Raw genomic sequence first — 15,432 nt, 5'->3', positions numbered from 1 at the left:
GTGCCATGCTCAACAGTTTTCCCATATCAGAGGCTACCGGGTGGCACCCCAAAAGCCAAATATGTCCCACACACATCTTTTGGGACAAAGTTCTAACAAATAAAATTTGTGGCCAGAGGTTAAAAATCAATTTTTATATCACAATTTACTCTCCAATGTCCCTTGGGGGAAAAAAATAGTAAAAGAAAAATGTAGCATCACTGAATTCACCTTCCTAAAAGACATCACTCGGCATGAACTCAGAATCAGCTTCCCTGATGTGGGGTCCCCTGTCCTCCAGGTCTCCCTGGTCCCCTCCTGCAATCCTTCACTCACCCCCCACCTGACCCTGGGGTATGTGGGGTTCCTATCTCATGTAGGAAGATACCAGGCAATTTTACCTGAAGCTGGGTATTTGTACCAGGAAGAGAAGAAAACTGTTCTCCCGAAACTGCAGTGGGCAATGGGTGGGAAGACCCCCAGATGGGAGTTGGGGACTTGGGTTTCAGAAACCACATGCAGCCAAGCTTCTCCTTTTCCAGTGGCTGTGGGAGTCCAAGTCCAAGAAAAACAAAACCCAGCATGAAAGCCGGATTCAGGAGTGACCCGGGGTGCCTACAGTGTCACGGGAACCTCAGAAACAATTTCTTTCTCGAACAAAGAATCTGAGGTCCAGGGCGCGAAGTGAGCTGCCAGCAAGGCCAGAACTGGGACCTCAGGGTGAGCCCCAAACTGTTGGTAGGTCAACAGGGCTTAGCCTTCCAACTGAGGCATGAATTCTCTGAGTATCCATACACCTATGATCACCAACAGACCCCAGAAGTTTTCCAAGAAAAAACAGAAAATCACGGGATGGGGAAATATGATTTTTTTAACATCTTTATTAGAGTATAATTGCTTCAAATTGTGTGTTAGTTTCTGCTTTATAACAAAGTGAATCAACTATACATATACATACATACCCATATCTCCTCCTTCTTGCATCTCCCTCCCACCCTCCCTATCCCACCCCTCTAGGCGGTCACAAAGCACTGAGCTGATCTCCCTGTGCTATGCGGCTGCTTCCCACTAGCTATCTATTTTACATTTGGTAGTGTATACATGTCCATGCCACTCTCTCACTTCGTCCCAGCTTACACTTCCCCCTCCCCATGTCCTCAAGTCCATTCTCTACATCTGTGTCTTTATTTCTGTCCTGACCCTAGGTTCTTCAGAACATTTTTTTTTTTTAGATTCCATATATATGTGTTAGCATACGGTAATTGTTTTTCTCTTTCTAACTTCCTTCATTCTGTATGACAGACTCTAGGTCCATCCACCTCACTACAAATAACTCAGTTTCGTTTATTTTTATGGCTGAGTAATATTCCATTGTATATGTACGCCACATCTGCTTTATCCATTCATCTGTCGATGGACACTTAGGTTGCTTCCATGTCCTGGCTATTGTAAATAGAGCTGCAATGAACATTTTGGTACATGACTCTTTTTGCATTATGGTTTTCTCAGGGTATATGCTCAGTAGTGGGATTGCTGGGTCGTATGGTAGTTCTATTTTTAGTTTATTAAGGAAACTCCATACTGTTCTCCATAGTGGTTGTATCAATTTACATTCCCACCAACAGTGCAAGAGGGTTCCCTTTTCTCCACACCCTCTCCAGCATTTATTGTTTGTAGATTTCTTGATGATGGCCATTCTGACTGGTGTGAGGTGATACTTCACTGTAGGTTTGATTTGCATTTCTCTAATGATTAGCGATGTTGAGCATCCTTTCATGTGTTTGTTGGCAATATGTATATCTTCTTTGGAGAAATGTCTATTTAGGTCTTCTGCCCATTTTTGGATTGGGTTGTTTTTTTGATATTGGGACTCAGTGTTTTTATCTGAGTTAGAGATTATATGGTACCCATTCAATAGAGAGACAGATAGATTCAGAGAGGAGCAGTAACTTCTTCCAAGGCACACAGCCTATAAGTGGTAGAACTGGAAGCTCTGTTTGTCAGTGCTCTTGAATACTGCTCTATGCTGTTCCAGCACCCGACACTGCACTGCCCACTTTAAGCCCTGTAATAAAATACCAGAGTCTTAGGCTCCTCTCTAACAGGAGGAAGCATGAAAAACATGAGGTTCAGATGTTTACTATGTTGTTTTTTCTGCAGAATGTTATTCCAAAAACCGCACAGATAAAATAAAAGTGGAGTAGCACCATCTACTACAGTGGTTCCCAGTGTGTGCCCCCAGACTAGCAGCATCAGCATCCCCTGAGAACTTGTTCTAAAAGTGACTTCTTGGGCCCACCCCAGTCTGACTGATCCAGAAACTCAGAGGGTGGGACCAACACTGGTGTTTTAATAAGCACATCCCCAAACACCCACCACATCTGCCAGGGATGCTGAGCCGCCTCACTTTAAGCATCCACATGAGGCAGTGATGTAGGAAAAACATCCTCTCTGGCTGGATTCCTCCTTCCTTTCCACTCATTTTCAGAAGGTAGGGAAATCCCCCACCAATCAGGCTACTTGCTATTGGTCGTGCAGCCCAATTGTTAATCTGGTAGCAATGTTTTCGTCTGACTTTTGAACACTTAGTAATCCGGCTCAACTACTTCCAGTCACTACAGTGTTAACAGCCACTTTTTAGACTGTGTGTGTGTGTGTGTGTGTGTAAGCTCATGGAACGCTGACCACGTATGTGCATCCATGGGCTCTGGGATCCACTCAGTCCCACCTCCACCCCTAACCATTGTCCCTCCACCATCTCAACTGCCTGGAAAGGATTAGATGGATCGAGGGATAAGTGATGGAACATGTACTGAGCCCAGAGAACTCCTGCCTGGCATCCAGGCTGCAGATGAGTCATGCTCCCCCAAAGTGTCCACATCCTCATCCCTGGAACAGGTGAATATGATCATTTATATTCAAAAGGGACTTTGCAGTTGTGATGAAGGAGTTTGAGATGGGGGATGATGCTGGGTTATCCAGTGAGCCTCACATAATCAGAAGGATCCTTAGAGAGGGAGACAGAGAGGAAAGAAGATGCTACACTACTGGGTCTGGAAATGGAGGAAGAGAACATGAGCCAAGGAATGTAGGTGTCCCCTGGTAGCAGGAAAAGGCAAGGGAAGAATTGACCCCTACAGCTTCCAGAGGGAACACAGTCCCGAGAATCTGCTGTGAATTTCTCACCTCTAAAGCTGTAAGGGAATAAACTTGTGTTACTTTAGGACAGTAAGTCTGTGGCATTTGTTACAGCAGCAATAAGAACTAGTACACCACCTTTCTGGACCTTTAACAAACTTGCCAAGCTCCTTCCCAACTCGAAGCCTCACATATGTCATTGCTGCAGCCTGAGCCACCCTGTCCTCCCTCTCCACCTGTCCCTGCACCTGGTTCATCCCTCTCAGCATTCTAGTCTCAGCCTAAACGTCCCCTCCTCAGGGAAGCCCTCGCTCACTGGGTCATGTCTCCATGCCCCCATTACTACTCTCATGCACCCCTTTAGCTCAGCACAACCCCAGTGATCTCCCTTATGACCTACTGGCCCCCAAGGTCCTCACTTCTGTAAGCCTGTCCCCCAACATCACCCTCTCTTGAACACAGGAAAGGGAGGCATTCAACATCCCTTTCCTGCTGGACAGAAGGCTGTGAGGCCAGAGGCTGCCTTGACCACGGCCCAGTGGATGTTTGTGGGATGAATGGATGGTGCAGGAGGCGTGAGGAGGCCCGCTGGCTCCATGTCCGCTGTCTCGTATGTCTCCTACCCACCCTTCCTCTACTCCCCATCCCTCATGTCACTCATTCATTCAGGAAACATTCCTGGAGGATATGTACCGAGTTGTGAGAACTTGGAGTCATGTTACCTCTCTGGGCCTCAGTTTCCCCTTGTGTGAAATATGGGAACTTATGGGTTCTTCCAGTTACTCTTGACATTCAAGTCTGTCTTCTGCACATACATGACACTCCTTGTGTCAAAGGGCTTTATTTGTGGGCTGGAAAAGAAAGGAACCTGTGGGTTTGGAGAAGAGGTGGAACGTATAAAACACAGACCATGATTCCAAGGGCCACACAGATGGACCTGATTTAAAACTCTGGAAGTGGGCTTCCCTGGTGGTGCAGTGGTTGAGAATCTGCCTGCCAATGCAGGGGACACAGGTTTGAGCCCTGGTCTGGGAAGATCCCACATGCTGCGGAGCAACTGGGCCTGTGAGGCACAACTACTGAGCCTGCGCTCCACAACAAGAGAGGCCGCGATAGTGAGAGGCCCACGCGCCGCAATGAAGAATGGCCCCCGCTTGCCACAACTAGAGAAAGCCCTCACACAGAAACGAAGACCCAACACAGCTATAAATAAATAATTAATTAATTAAAAATAAAAAAAATAAATAAAACTCTGGAAGTATCTGCAGCCCCCTGCTGTCTGCAGGTCCGATGGTGTGGTGGGTCTCCATGTGATTCCACCTGTGCTGTGATGGGGTGGCAGTTCTCAAGAGTGTTGGACAGGCTGCAGGCGAGGGGGAGGCACTGGAATCGCATGCTTCCGCTGAGACGTAGCACCAGAAGGTGGTTTGGGGCAGGAAGAAGTGTAAATGCTCTCCCTCCAGGTGGCCTCGGGTGATGGGTGCCATCTCTGCTTCAACTGCTCATAAAGTCCGTAGTTTGTAGGGGGGGCTGCAAGGCAAACCAGAGTCTGGGTGAAAAGGGCTTAGAGGAGGAGGCCAGTGTTGATGGGACAGGAGAATGGTTGGTTGGACCCTGCAGGTTCTCCCAGGCTGCCGTACCAGGGACCTAGGCTGGCTGTGCACCAGAGGAGAGAAGGAGGCTTGCAGGAGGGTGGTGGTCCTGCCAACCCCCGAGAGCCTCAGGGTGTGGCCTGCTCCCTGTGTACCTAGGAGGGACCAGGCACTGTGAGAAGCCTTGGAAAATTCAGCCCCATGACCTGATTGAAGGTGGTCCCATCAGTTCCTGGATAATAACTGCCCCACCCCAGTAGGGAAGGGAGCAGCGTGAGCTGCAGAGTGACCTTGAGAGAAACCCTTGCAAAGTAATGCGTTGTGACAAGCCGCTCACTCTCCATAAAAAGATAAGTGCAAAGGATAGGGGAAGCTTGAAATGTAAATCAAAATCAAGGCACTCTCCTGGTAAATCTGTGCAAAGTCTTGTTACTGAGGGAAGGACAAAATCCACACTCCTTATTGTGGCCTATGAGCCCCTACCTGGACCTCCTTTACCCCTGCTTTGCAGCTTTGTCACTCGCTATTGCTTCCCCTGGGATGTTCTTCCCTCCAATTCCTGCATGGCTCCCTCCTTCTCAACTCAGTTATTTCCTCCAGAAAGACCATCTTTTGTCATCCCATCCAAATGAGAATCAATATACCTGCCTCACTGTCTCTCCACTACCCGTTTTCTTTTCTTCATACCACATATCCCGGTACAGTGCACTGGATCTTAGGTTATCTTATTCATTAATGATGTCTTCTGTGTCTCTTCCTGAGGGTGTCAATTCCCTGAGGGCAGGAATTCCTCCCTGTCACTGCTGTGTCCCCAGGTGCTACAATAGGGCATGGCACCTGGGGATTACTCAGTTAGTATTTATGAAATGGATGATGGATCTGAGTGTGCAGTGACACTGCCCCCCACCACCTGTGCTCCAGGTAAACATGGTGCTGCAGGTGACAGTTTCATCACACAGCAACATCATCCAGCAACACAGGGAGAGGGCAGGTGGCCTGGAGGGTAAATAGGACTCTTTCCCCATCTTCTCATTCTAATGTTCTTCTGGAGTCCGGGTCACCTGTGAGGTTCTTCCGCACCAGGTGGGCACACCTCAGCCCTATGCAGTTATGAACCCTTTAGAGCCCAATAAAGGGGGTGATCCCGAATTATAAAAATACCGAGAAGCGGGAAGTCAGCTTTCTCTGGGAGCCACAGCAACTTATGTCTGCTCCACGTGCGGAGCGGGGGCAAGCCTGGGTTATAGTTATGCCGGTTGTAATGCTCGTCGTACGTGCTGATCAGATGGCGGTGCGAGGGCTCCTGGTGGTGGGTGATCAGGTGTTTGTACGGGAGCCCCTGGAAGGACAGACACATGTTACCAATCAGAGGAAGGCATCCACCTGGCTGTGGCTGGAGACGGAATCTGCCTGCCATGGAGATCTGTGGTGCTGATGGAGAGGGGGCCCTCATGGGAGTGTGGCTGCCTGAGCCCTGGGAGCCGCCAACAGGAAACACACTTGTCTGCCCACCATGACGCAGTTCACCTTCAAACACACATCCCACCTCAGCTTCAGTCAGTTCTCTGTGTGAGGAGCTCCCAGCCTGTGCCAAGACAACTCATCCCGAGAAGGAGCTAGGGGGATGCAGTAAAATGAAAGTCAGGATACCCAGCTGAATAGGGAGACTCCGAGCCATCTCATTGCCCTTGTGATCTGAAATTACCCCCTTTGATTTGTCTCAAGTCTCATCCTTCCAAGTGCCGATTTCCATGGCAAGTGAAAGAGGTTAAATGCCGAGTCTGATGTCTGCACCTTCTATTTCAATCAGTTACTCTGGGAAGAGTCAGAGAAAGCTCCATAAATTGCCTTCTCCTGCAAAGGATTTATGTCTCCCTCAGCTGGCAACTCAGGGAGTGATTTCTTTGGTGGGGAGTTATTTACAGGGAGAAGAAAGCCGTGTTCTCCCGACTCTGGGACGTTTGCCTGAATCAGTGCTTTTCCTAAGAAAATCCTCTTGGCCCTAAAAGTGAATCCTAGAGGACTGGGTTGATTTACAGGGAAGATAATGTGGATTTCCATGCTCATCCTCTTGTCTGGAGTAGTGGGGAGGTCTGTACCTACTATGGCCTAAAAACACCGGCTGCACCAAATATTTCAAGTGGTGGTTCCATAAATCCGTCAGATCACAATGCCAGAAGGAGACAAAGGGGGATGGGCACAGACATTAAGCAGGGGCTCCCAAGGTCCACATCACCAGGTGTCTGGGTATATTTCCAAGGTCAGGGAAAGCAAGTTGGAGGGGTTCTCAGCTATCTTGACCATGTACACAGGATTTTTGTTTTGATCCGGTACGGTACGCTGACAGACATAGAGACAACTGCCTTTGAAAGAAGAGTTTATCACTTACAATTCCCAAGAGGAGGGGGCATGTCCCATCGCACAGGACCACATGGGCAGCACAAGGGTCAGTCAGGAGGCAGAAGGACTGAAGACAGAACATGGCCCAGAGCCTTCGTTTTGCTTTCCCACAAAGGAATGGGCAAAGCAGGGCAGGCATGTGTGACAAGTGTAGCATTGCACAGTTTGAATAAATTCAGGGTGTCTCTGGTTGTCACTGCCTGGCCCTGGAGTGGGGAATATTGGCCTCGCATGTGAGCATTAGATAAAGGAGGTGATTGGAGGGATGGTCTCTGGATTGGTGGGTTTGCATCTGAAAGGCATGATGGCAGTTGTTTACTGCCCCTAGGAATTAGCTAGCCCTGGGAGGGGCAGCCTCTCCAGGACTAGCAAGGCCCCTAAAATATCAAAGTAAAATACAGAAAATAAAAAACATGATTAAAACACCTGCCTAGGGGATACAAACTCCATTGATCCATGATCAATTTGAAGAGCAGTTGCAGCATTTGCCAAAGGGAGAAGAGTAAAGTGGGGAGGGAAATGGAAATGGAGGCTGTGCCAGTAGGGGAGCACAGGATGGAGCCCACAGAGGAGCTAACAGAACTGAAGCAGCGATGTGGAAGTGATGCTGCGTCCAGTGTCCTCAGCACACAAACAGGCTATTTGAACAGAATCCCTAGGAACGAATATCCAATTGCTGGGTTCTCTTTTGTGTATGTGTTGGAGGAGGTATCTTAATTTTATCCAGACTCTATGTATGTGTGGTTATCCATTCATCAGGGTTTGTGATGGGACAACAAATGTCTTTAAGAAAGGGCACCAAAGGTGTATTGAGAGCTAGGCTAAATGCCTCATGTACATTCATGGTTAGGGGATGGTTAGGATTGTGGGTTCTAATTTTGACCTCCTTGTATTAAAATATGTTTGTGTCTGGGCTTCCCTGGTGGCGCAGTGGTTGAGAGTCCGCCTGCCGACGCAGGGCACACGGGTTCGTGTCCCGGTCCAGGAAGATCCCGCATGCCGCGGAGTGGCTGGGCGCGTGAGCCATGGCCGCTGAGCCTGCGCGTCCGGAGCCTGTGCTCCGCAACGGAAGAGGCCACAACAGTGAGAGGCCCACGTACCAAAGAAAAAAAAAAAAATGTTTGTGTCTTCAGTGCACACTAATGCTAATGGCTGGCAGCACCAAAGCATCAGCATGGTCCGAGGACCATGCAGTGTGACCCAGATATGACAGCACAAACCAGAGATGCCATCATGGTCCAGGGATGCTAGCACAGAACTGAAAATCTGGCACTGTTTATACTGACATGAATCCCCAAATGCAGAAGTTGAAGAGTCCACTCTGGCAGGTGGTAAAAAGGGATCTGAGGAGACTCTTTGCTTAGTTTCTTGATTTGCTGAGCAGCTCCCTGTTCAGTCCCTTACCGACAGGCTACACAGCTTCAGACAAGACACTCACCACCCTTGGGCACATTTTATCTGAAAGTGAGGGTGCTGAGCTGGACAGTCCCTTGGGTCCCTTCCAGCTCTAAAATGCTCCATCCTGAAGGATGTCCATCCCTCATTCTGTGCCTCCCTGCCCCCCACCCTGAATTTAGGCAAAGGTAGGGTTATGTGGGGTGGGAGTGGGGGGACAGAAATCACCTCTATGAGCAGCACGCTGGCAGAAGAAATAACTTGGGGGAACACCCAGATCATGGTGGGGACAGGGCATAGTTGTGCACCCAGTGGGTGAGCACCTACAAGCTTATTCTCTCCAGGCTGAGCCTGGTGGGAAGTACCCATGAGGGTTGATATAGGAAGAGGCTTTCTCTCCTGTTCCTGGAAGGGCCAGGATCTCTGAGCCTCTGGCACACTCTCACCTGATTTGATAAATGTCTCAAATGCCTGGTCTTGGGCGAGGAAGGCATGTTCTGAGGTTGCAGTGTCCTGCTCCCTGTTCTGAAAGCCTGGAACACAGCCACACTCACGAACAGGCACCCAACAAGTGAGAGTGCACTGAACGGTCCTTGACTTTTCATACAAAAGAACAGGACGCCTGGGCATAGCTGCTACAAACACTGTCTGTTCAAACATCACCACCACTTAACTTTTGGAGTACTTTGTGTGATTCCTGACTACATTCACCTTAATTGAACACTTACCTTTGTTTGTTTCCCATATTCTTTGCCTGCACCCTGTTGGAAAAGTGTGAAGGAATGGGGAAAATGGCCCAGGAAAGTGCTGGGATACCAGCCAAGGGGAATGCTACCAGCTTGAGATTAGACTGACATCTGTCCACCCAGTAAATAAGGGTAAATGACATTGGCAGCCCCCGGGCTGGGGAGGGTATTTAATGAGGTTACCCTTGAGTTTCTAAGAGGGAAATGGGTCTAGAAAGAGTCTGGCTGTTAGTGTCTCCTGAGCATTGGGAGGGAGTCAGGCCTGAGTGGGGGGTCCCGAGCCCTCTTACCTCAACTCTCCTCTTGCTGTACCACCTGGAGATCTGGTCCGGTCTGTGGTCTGGGAAGGGGATATACTCTTTTCTATAAATGGTCTGGGGTGTTTTCTCAGTGGCCTTGGTGAACTGAAAAAGACCAAATATTCAGGACAGTTTCTGTGATGCCCTTTCTCAAACTTCTGCTGCATCCCCTCAGCTCCCAACCATTGGAAGCTGGGCAGAAAAAGGGTAAATATGGACCCCGGGCATCTGGCACAGCACAGGCTTAATTGTGCCCCCCTCCCTTCCAGTACTTGAAAAGGAGTGTGCTCAGGGACTTGGCAAACCCCCCAAGAGCCCTTGGGAAAGCTGTTTTGGTGTCACCTGACCATACCTCATGGTCGCTCCTGTTTCTGTTCTCTCCTCTCTCTCCCTCCTGCTTGACTCCTCCCTCCTGCTTGACTCCTCCCTTTCTTTTTCTCCTTTGTTGCTCACTCTTCCCAACTCTACTCTTTCTTTCCCCCATTTTATTACATTTTTGTGGTTGATTTTTTTTTGAAATTCATTGTGGTAAAATATGCATAATAAAATGTACCATTTTAACTTTTTTTTTTTTTTTTCGCGGTAAGCGGGCCTCTCACTGTTGTGGCCTCTTCCGTTGTGGAGCACAGGCTCTGGACGCGCAGGCTCAACGGCCATGGCTCACGGGCCCAGCCACTCCGCAGCCTGTGGGCTCTTCCCGGACCGGGGCATGAACCCGCGTCCCCTGCATCGGCAGGCGGACTCTCAACCACTGAGCCGCCAGGGAAGCCTCCATTTGAACTATTTTTAAGGGTGTGGTTCAGTAGCATTAAGTAGGTTAACACTGTTGTGCAACCACTACCACCCTCCATTTCCAGGACTTTTTCATCCTCTCAAACTGAAACTCTGTCCCCATTAAGCAACAACTCCCCAATCTCCCCTCCCTCAGCCCCTGGCAACCATCATTCCACTTTCTGTCTCTGTGAATTTGACTACTCCATGTACCTCAGATAAGTGGAAGTATACAGTATTTGTCTTTTGGTGACTGACTTATTTCACTTAACATAGTGTCTTCAAGTTTTATCTACACAGTAGCATGTGTCATAATTTTCTTTTAAAGACTGAGTAATATTCCATTGTATGTACATGCTCCATTTTGTTTATCCATTCATTCGTCATTGGATTACATCTACCTTTCAGTTCCTGTGAATAATGCTGCTGAGACCATGAATGTGCAAATATCTCTCTTCAAGATCCTGCCTTCACTCTGTTGATAGTGTTGATAGAGTTCTTTGATGCATAAAGTTTTTAATTTTGATGAAGTCCAATCTATTTTTTTCTCTTGTTGCCTATGTTTTGGGTGTCATATCCAAGAAATCACTGCTAAATTCAAGGTCATGCAGCTTTTCTTCTATGTTTTCTTCTAAGAGTTTTATAGTTTTAGGTCTTGTATCTAGGTCTTTGATCCATTTTGAATTAATTTTTTAATATGGTGTGAGGTAAGGGTCCAACTTCATTCTTTTGCGTGAGTATGATGTTAGCTGTGCTTTGTAACAATCTATTTTAAATTGATACTAACTTGCCTTAACTCGTTAATAAAAACTCCACTCCTTTAGAGCTCTGCTCTCTCCCATTTTATGTTATTGATGTCACAAATTACATCTTGATCTACCGTGTACGCATTAACATGGATTTATAATTATTTTTATACACTTGGGTTTTTTAATCATGTAGAAAATAGTGGAATTACAAACCAAAATTATAATAATAATGGTTTTGATATTTGTCTGTGTATTTATCTTTACCAGAGGTCTTTATATTTTCATATGGCTTCAAGTTACTGTCTAGCATTTCTCCATTTCAACTTCAAGGACTCCCATTAGCATTTCTTGTAGGGCAGCCCTCGTGGTAATGAACTCCCTCAGCTTTTGTTTATCTGGGAATGTTTTAATTTCTCCATTTTTGAAGTAGAGTTTTGCTGGCTAAAACAGTATTCTCAGTTGATAGTGGGGTGGGGGTTTCTTGTTGTTACTGTTTTTGAGCCCTTTAAATATATCACTCCACTGGCTTCTGACCTGCAAGATTTCTTTTAAGAAATCTAATGATAATCTTATTAGGGCTCCCTTGTATGTGATGATTCATTTTTCTCTTGCTTCTTTAAAGATGATCTCTTTTTCTTTGACTTTCAACAGTTTGATTATAATTGTCTCTGTGTGGGTCTCTTTGGGGATTTATTTTATTTGATCTTCATTGAGCTTCTTGGATTTGTAGATCCATATCTTTTCTTCCAGTTTGGGAAGTTTTCAACCATTATTTCTTCAAATAATCTCTCTGCCCCTTTCTTTCTCTCTTTTATCCCATAATCTGTATACTGGTCAGCTTGATGATGTCCCATAAGTCCTTGGGATCTGTTCACTTTTCTTATTCATTTTTCTTTTTGCTCCCTAGACTCAGTTATTTCAAATGATCTGTCTTCAAGTTCTCTGATTCTTTCTTCTGCTTGTTCAAATCCACTGTTGAATGTCTCTAGTGAATTTTTTTTCAATTTAGCTACTGTGTTTTCCAATTCCATTATTTTTGTTTAGTTCCTTTTTATAATTTCTATCTTTCATTAATATTCTCATTTTGCTTGTATATTATTTTCCCGATTTCCTTTAATTCTTTGTCCATATTTTCTTTTAGATCTTTAAGCATATTTAAGACAGGTGGGGTTTTTTTATAATTATTTTAAATTTATTTACTTTGTTTATTTATTTTTGGTTGTGTTGGGTCTCAGTTGCTGTGCGTGGGCTTTCTCTAGTTGCGTCCAGCAGGAGCTACTCTTTGTTGAGGTGCACAGGCTTCTCATTGTGGTGGTTTCTCTTGTTGAGGAGCACAGGCTCTAGGCATGCGGGCTTCAGTAGTTGTGGCACACAGGCTCAGTAGTTGTGACACACGGGCTTAGTTGCTCCACAGCATGTGGGATCTTCCCGAACCAGGGATCAAACCCATGTCCCCTGCATTGGCAGGTGGATTCTTAACCACTGCACCACCAGGAAAGCCCCTAAGACAGGTTTTTTAAAGTTTTTCTCTGGTATTTCCATTGCCTGTGCTTCTTCCGGGACCATTTCTGCCACTTTATTTTCTTCCTTTTAGTGAGCCATCTTTTCCTGTTTTTTTGTATGCCTTATGATTTTTTTGTTGAACACTGAGCACTTGAAAAAAACAGCCATCTCTCCTAGTCTTTGCAGACTGACTCCACTCAAGGAAGGTTCTCCGCTAAGTAGCAGGGCATGTTCTGAGCCTTGGAATCAGCCAGGTATGAAGGTTTAAGTTCTTCTCAGGACTTTTCTGAACATGAGCATGAATCCTCCTTAGGCCTCTGTGCGTGTGCGTGTGTGTGTGTGTGTGTGCATGCATGCATGTGCATGCCTTTTATTTCCCCTGTGTACATGGCTGCTTTAAAATGCCTTAATTATCTGAGGAGTCTCTCCCTGGCTTCTTCTCAGAGCCTTAGATGTTCTGTTGCATTCTTCTACCTATAATTTCCTGCCCCCAGACATGTGCAAGTTTGTAGTCCCCTGGCAGCTTTCATTAACGGTGACCACTGCTGCTTTTCAAGCTCTTCCTAACCTAAAATATGAACTACACATTTTTCCCTGTCTGTCTCTTGAGTTAGGCAGAACAGAGACCAATCCCTCAGGCAGCTTCCAGACAGGTTACAACGTTGCTCCACTCCCTCTGGGTTCCAGGGAGGGAACTGGGAGCTGAGCCACTGCTTCCCCCACACTGCACCACACTGTGCTGGGGAGCGAATGCAGAAAGGGCAAGTAAAAATTCCATGGAATCTCCTACTATTTTGAATGTGGCTTTTTCTACTGGGCATTTGATTTTTTGCTATAGACCTTTGTTTTGCAGAGCTCCCATATAGTTATTTCAGTTAGGCTATAGTTGCTTTTTAAGTGTTTCCATGGGAGAACAAGGAACCTGGAGCTTCTTAGTCTGCCATCTTTCTAGCATCACTCCAACTCTGCTCTCTTTATGCAATCTCCTCTAGGTGTTGGACCAGTCCATAACATCCCTGGGTACTGCCTTGCCCACACGAGCCTGAAGGGATTGCTCACCCAGTCCTTCTTGCCCTTGGAATACACACCCCTACTCCCCAAACAAAGCCAAGTGCAGTCAGAGCTAAAAATGGCCAAAAGCCACATCTGGCCAGAGGGGTGGTAAATGTTCATGTTCCCCCATGAAAACAGCCTTTTCCAGTTCTCAGAAATCACCATCAACCCTCCCCGCACTTGCATCAAAGCTGCCAATTCTATCTCACCCTCTTTCCCTTGGCTATTTTCCAAGAAGACGTGAGGATGTCTAGACGTCTCTGCAGAAATTTAAGTGGGTCAGTCTTGGTTGCCACGAATAGAGATATCCTATTTTAAGTAGGCCAGTTCAGGCAAAGTATTTTGTGATGACCTTTAAGGTACATGGGAACATCAAAAGCCCATTTGTTCTGTTTTGAAAGTGAAAGCTGAAATGCACAGGCAGGGCAAGGTTGCATAACAGGTGCCAGAGAACTTAGTTCATCCCTGGACATCAACACAAAGAGTGTCAAGCCTGCCTTGGCAGGTAACACATTCTGGGAAGGGCCAGCCCAGGGAGAGCAGACATTCTTCAAATCAAGGTGCAGTGGAATTAGGGACAGGAAACATTGGATGCCTAGAAACACTCCACTGAATATAGAACTGCAAGGCACAACCGTATTGACACCTGTGCTATGATGTTTTCAAGATGCAACAGGGACCTCAATGATTGCTTGAACATAACTCCTCTATGTATAACACAGTGCCACCTTCTTAAGATGCAGTCACCTATGGCCCCTTTGAAAATAATAATGCCCCAACTCCTCCCTCTCCCTGCCAGGTCTCCCTCTGAGCCCTTTGTCCACCTTCTCTTTTCTTACCTTCCTCCTCTCCTCCAGCCAGTTTCCAGTGAGCACTCTGGTTGAATACTTGGCCTCAATATTCCAGCTCGGAGTGGAGAACGACTGTGGACTTACTGCAGGAAGAAATTGCATGGTAAGGATTTGCCCCAAGCTTCTTTGACTTAACACAGTTTAAGGTTTCGGGAGTGGGAGATGTCATGAAGCTGCTGAGTTTGGGATGCCTTTTTTTTCTTTTCAGCAGTCAAAAGGAGTGGTAGTAGATGAAACTCTACTAGCTTCACAGAATAAAAGGGCCCTGAGGGTCCACTTTCAGCCTCCAGGAAGAGGTGATGTGATCTTGGATTCCCTACTGTTGACTGTCTCCATGGTGATAGACTCTGAGTATAAATACTCTCCTTAAGGGGACAGCTGATTCTTCAGGAGCAAGATTGACACCACAAAAACAAATCAAACCACAACAATCGCCACAAAAGCAGGAGGCAGAAGGACCTGGTTTCTATGTCACCACCTAATAAAAGGCATCATCTTTGCTGCATTTTTTCAACTAGAACGAGTTGAGATGATCACATTCTACTACTTAATGTGTGCAGTTGTGCTAGGCCCATACAGAGACTTTTACATGTACTCACTTGTTTAATCCTCAGAGCAGCCCTATGAAGCAGGTGCCAATGATTGTACCCATTTTATGGATGAGGACACTGAAGCAAGGAGGGATTAAGTAGCTGCCTCAAGTCACACACGTGGAGAGCTGGGATTTAAACCCACTCTGATTCAGGTCTAAACCACTGGGCTCTACTCACTGCCCATCTGCCCCTTTGCCTAAGGGGCTTGAGGAGGAATCCTATCTCTGTGGTCAAACTAATAAATATTGTTCATTCAGATCATCTCCCTTCATTCATTCCAGAGTCATTCTAACAAGCATATGCCACATCCTTGGCACTGAACTGGGGCTACAATGCATCAGTGGGTAGACCAGGGCCCCATCC

At 46.6% G+C, this 15,432-nt stretch overlaps 1 protein-coding gene across 1 annotated transcript; it reads right to left on the bottom strand.

Annotated features, from left to right (window-relative positions):
• Positions 1-4,188: 4,188 nt before the first annotated feature.
• Positions 4,189-14,578, bottom strand: CFAP107 (cilia and flagella associated protein 107; the record flags this gene model as incomplete). The annotated part of the gene is made up of 4 exons (XM_082615552.1): positions 4,189-4,647; positions 5,871-6,048; positions 9,541-9,654; positions 14,465-14,578. The coding sequence occupies 4 exons, from the start codon at positions 14,576-14,578 to the stop codon at positions 4,463-4,465; spliced, it is 591 nt and encodes a 196-aa protein (XP_082471678.1). The 3' UTR covers positions 4,189-4,462.
• Positions 14,579-15,432: the final 854 nt, after the last annotated feature.

Source organism: Mesoplodon mirus (genome assembly GCF_964341445.2).
Source record: "Mesoplodon mirus genome assembly, chromosome: 3".
Taxonomy (NCBI): domain Eukaryota; kingdom Metazoa; phylum Chordata; class Mammalia; order Artiodactyla; family Ziphiidae; genus Mesoplodon; species Mesoplodon mirus.
Note: the sequence above shows the minus strand (reverse complement) of the source record. Positions and strands in the feature narration are given on the sequence as shown.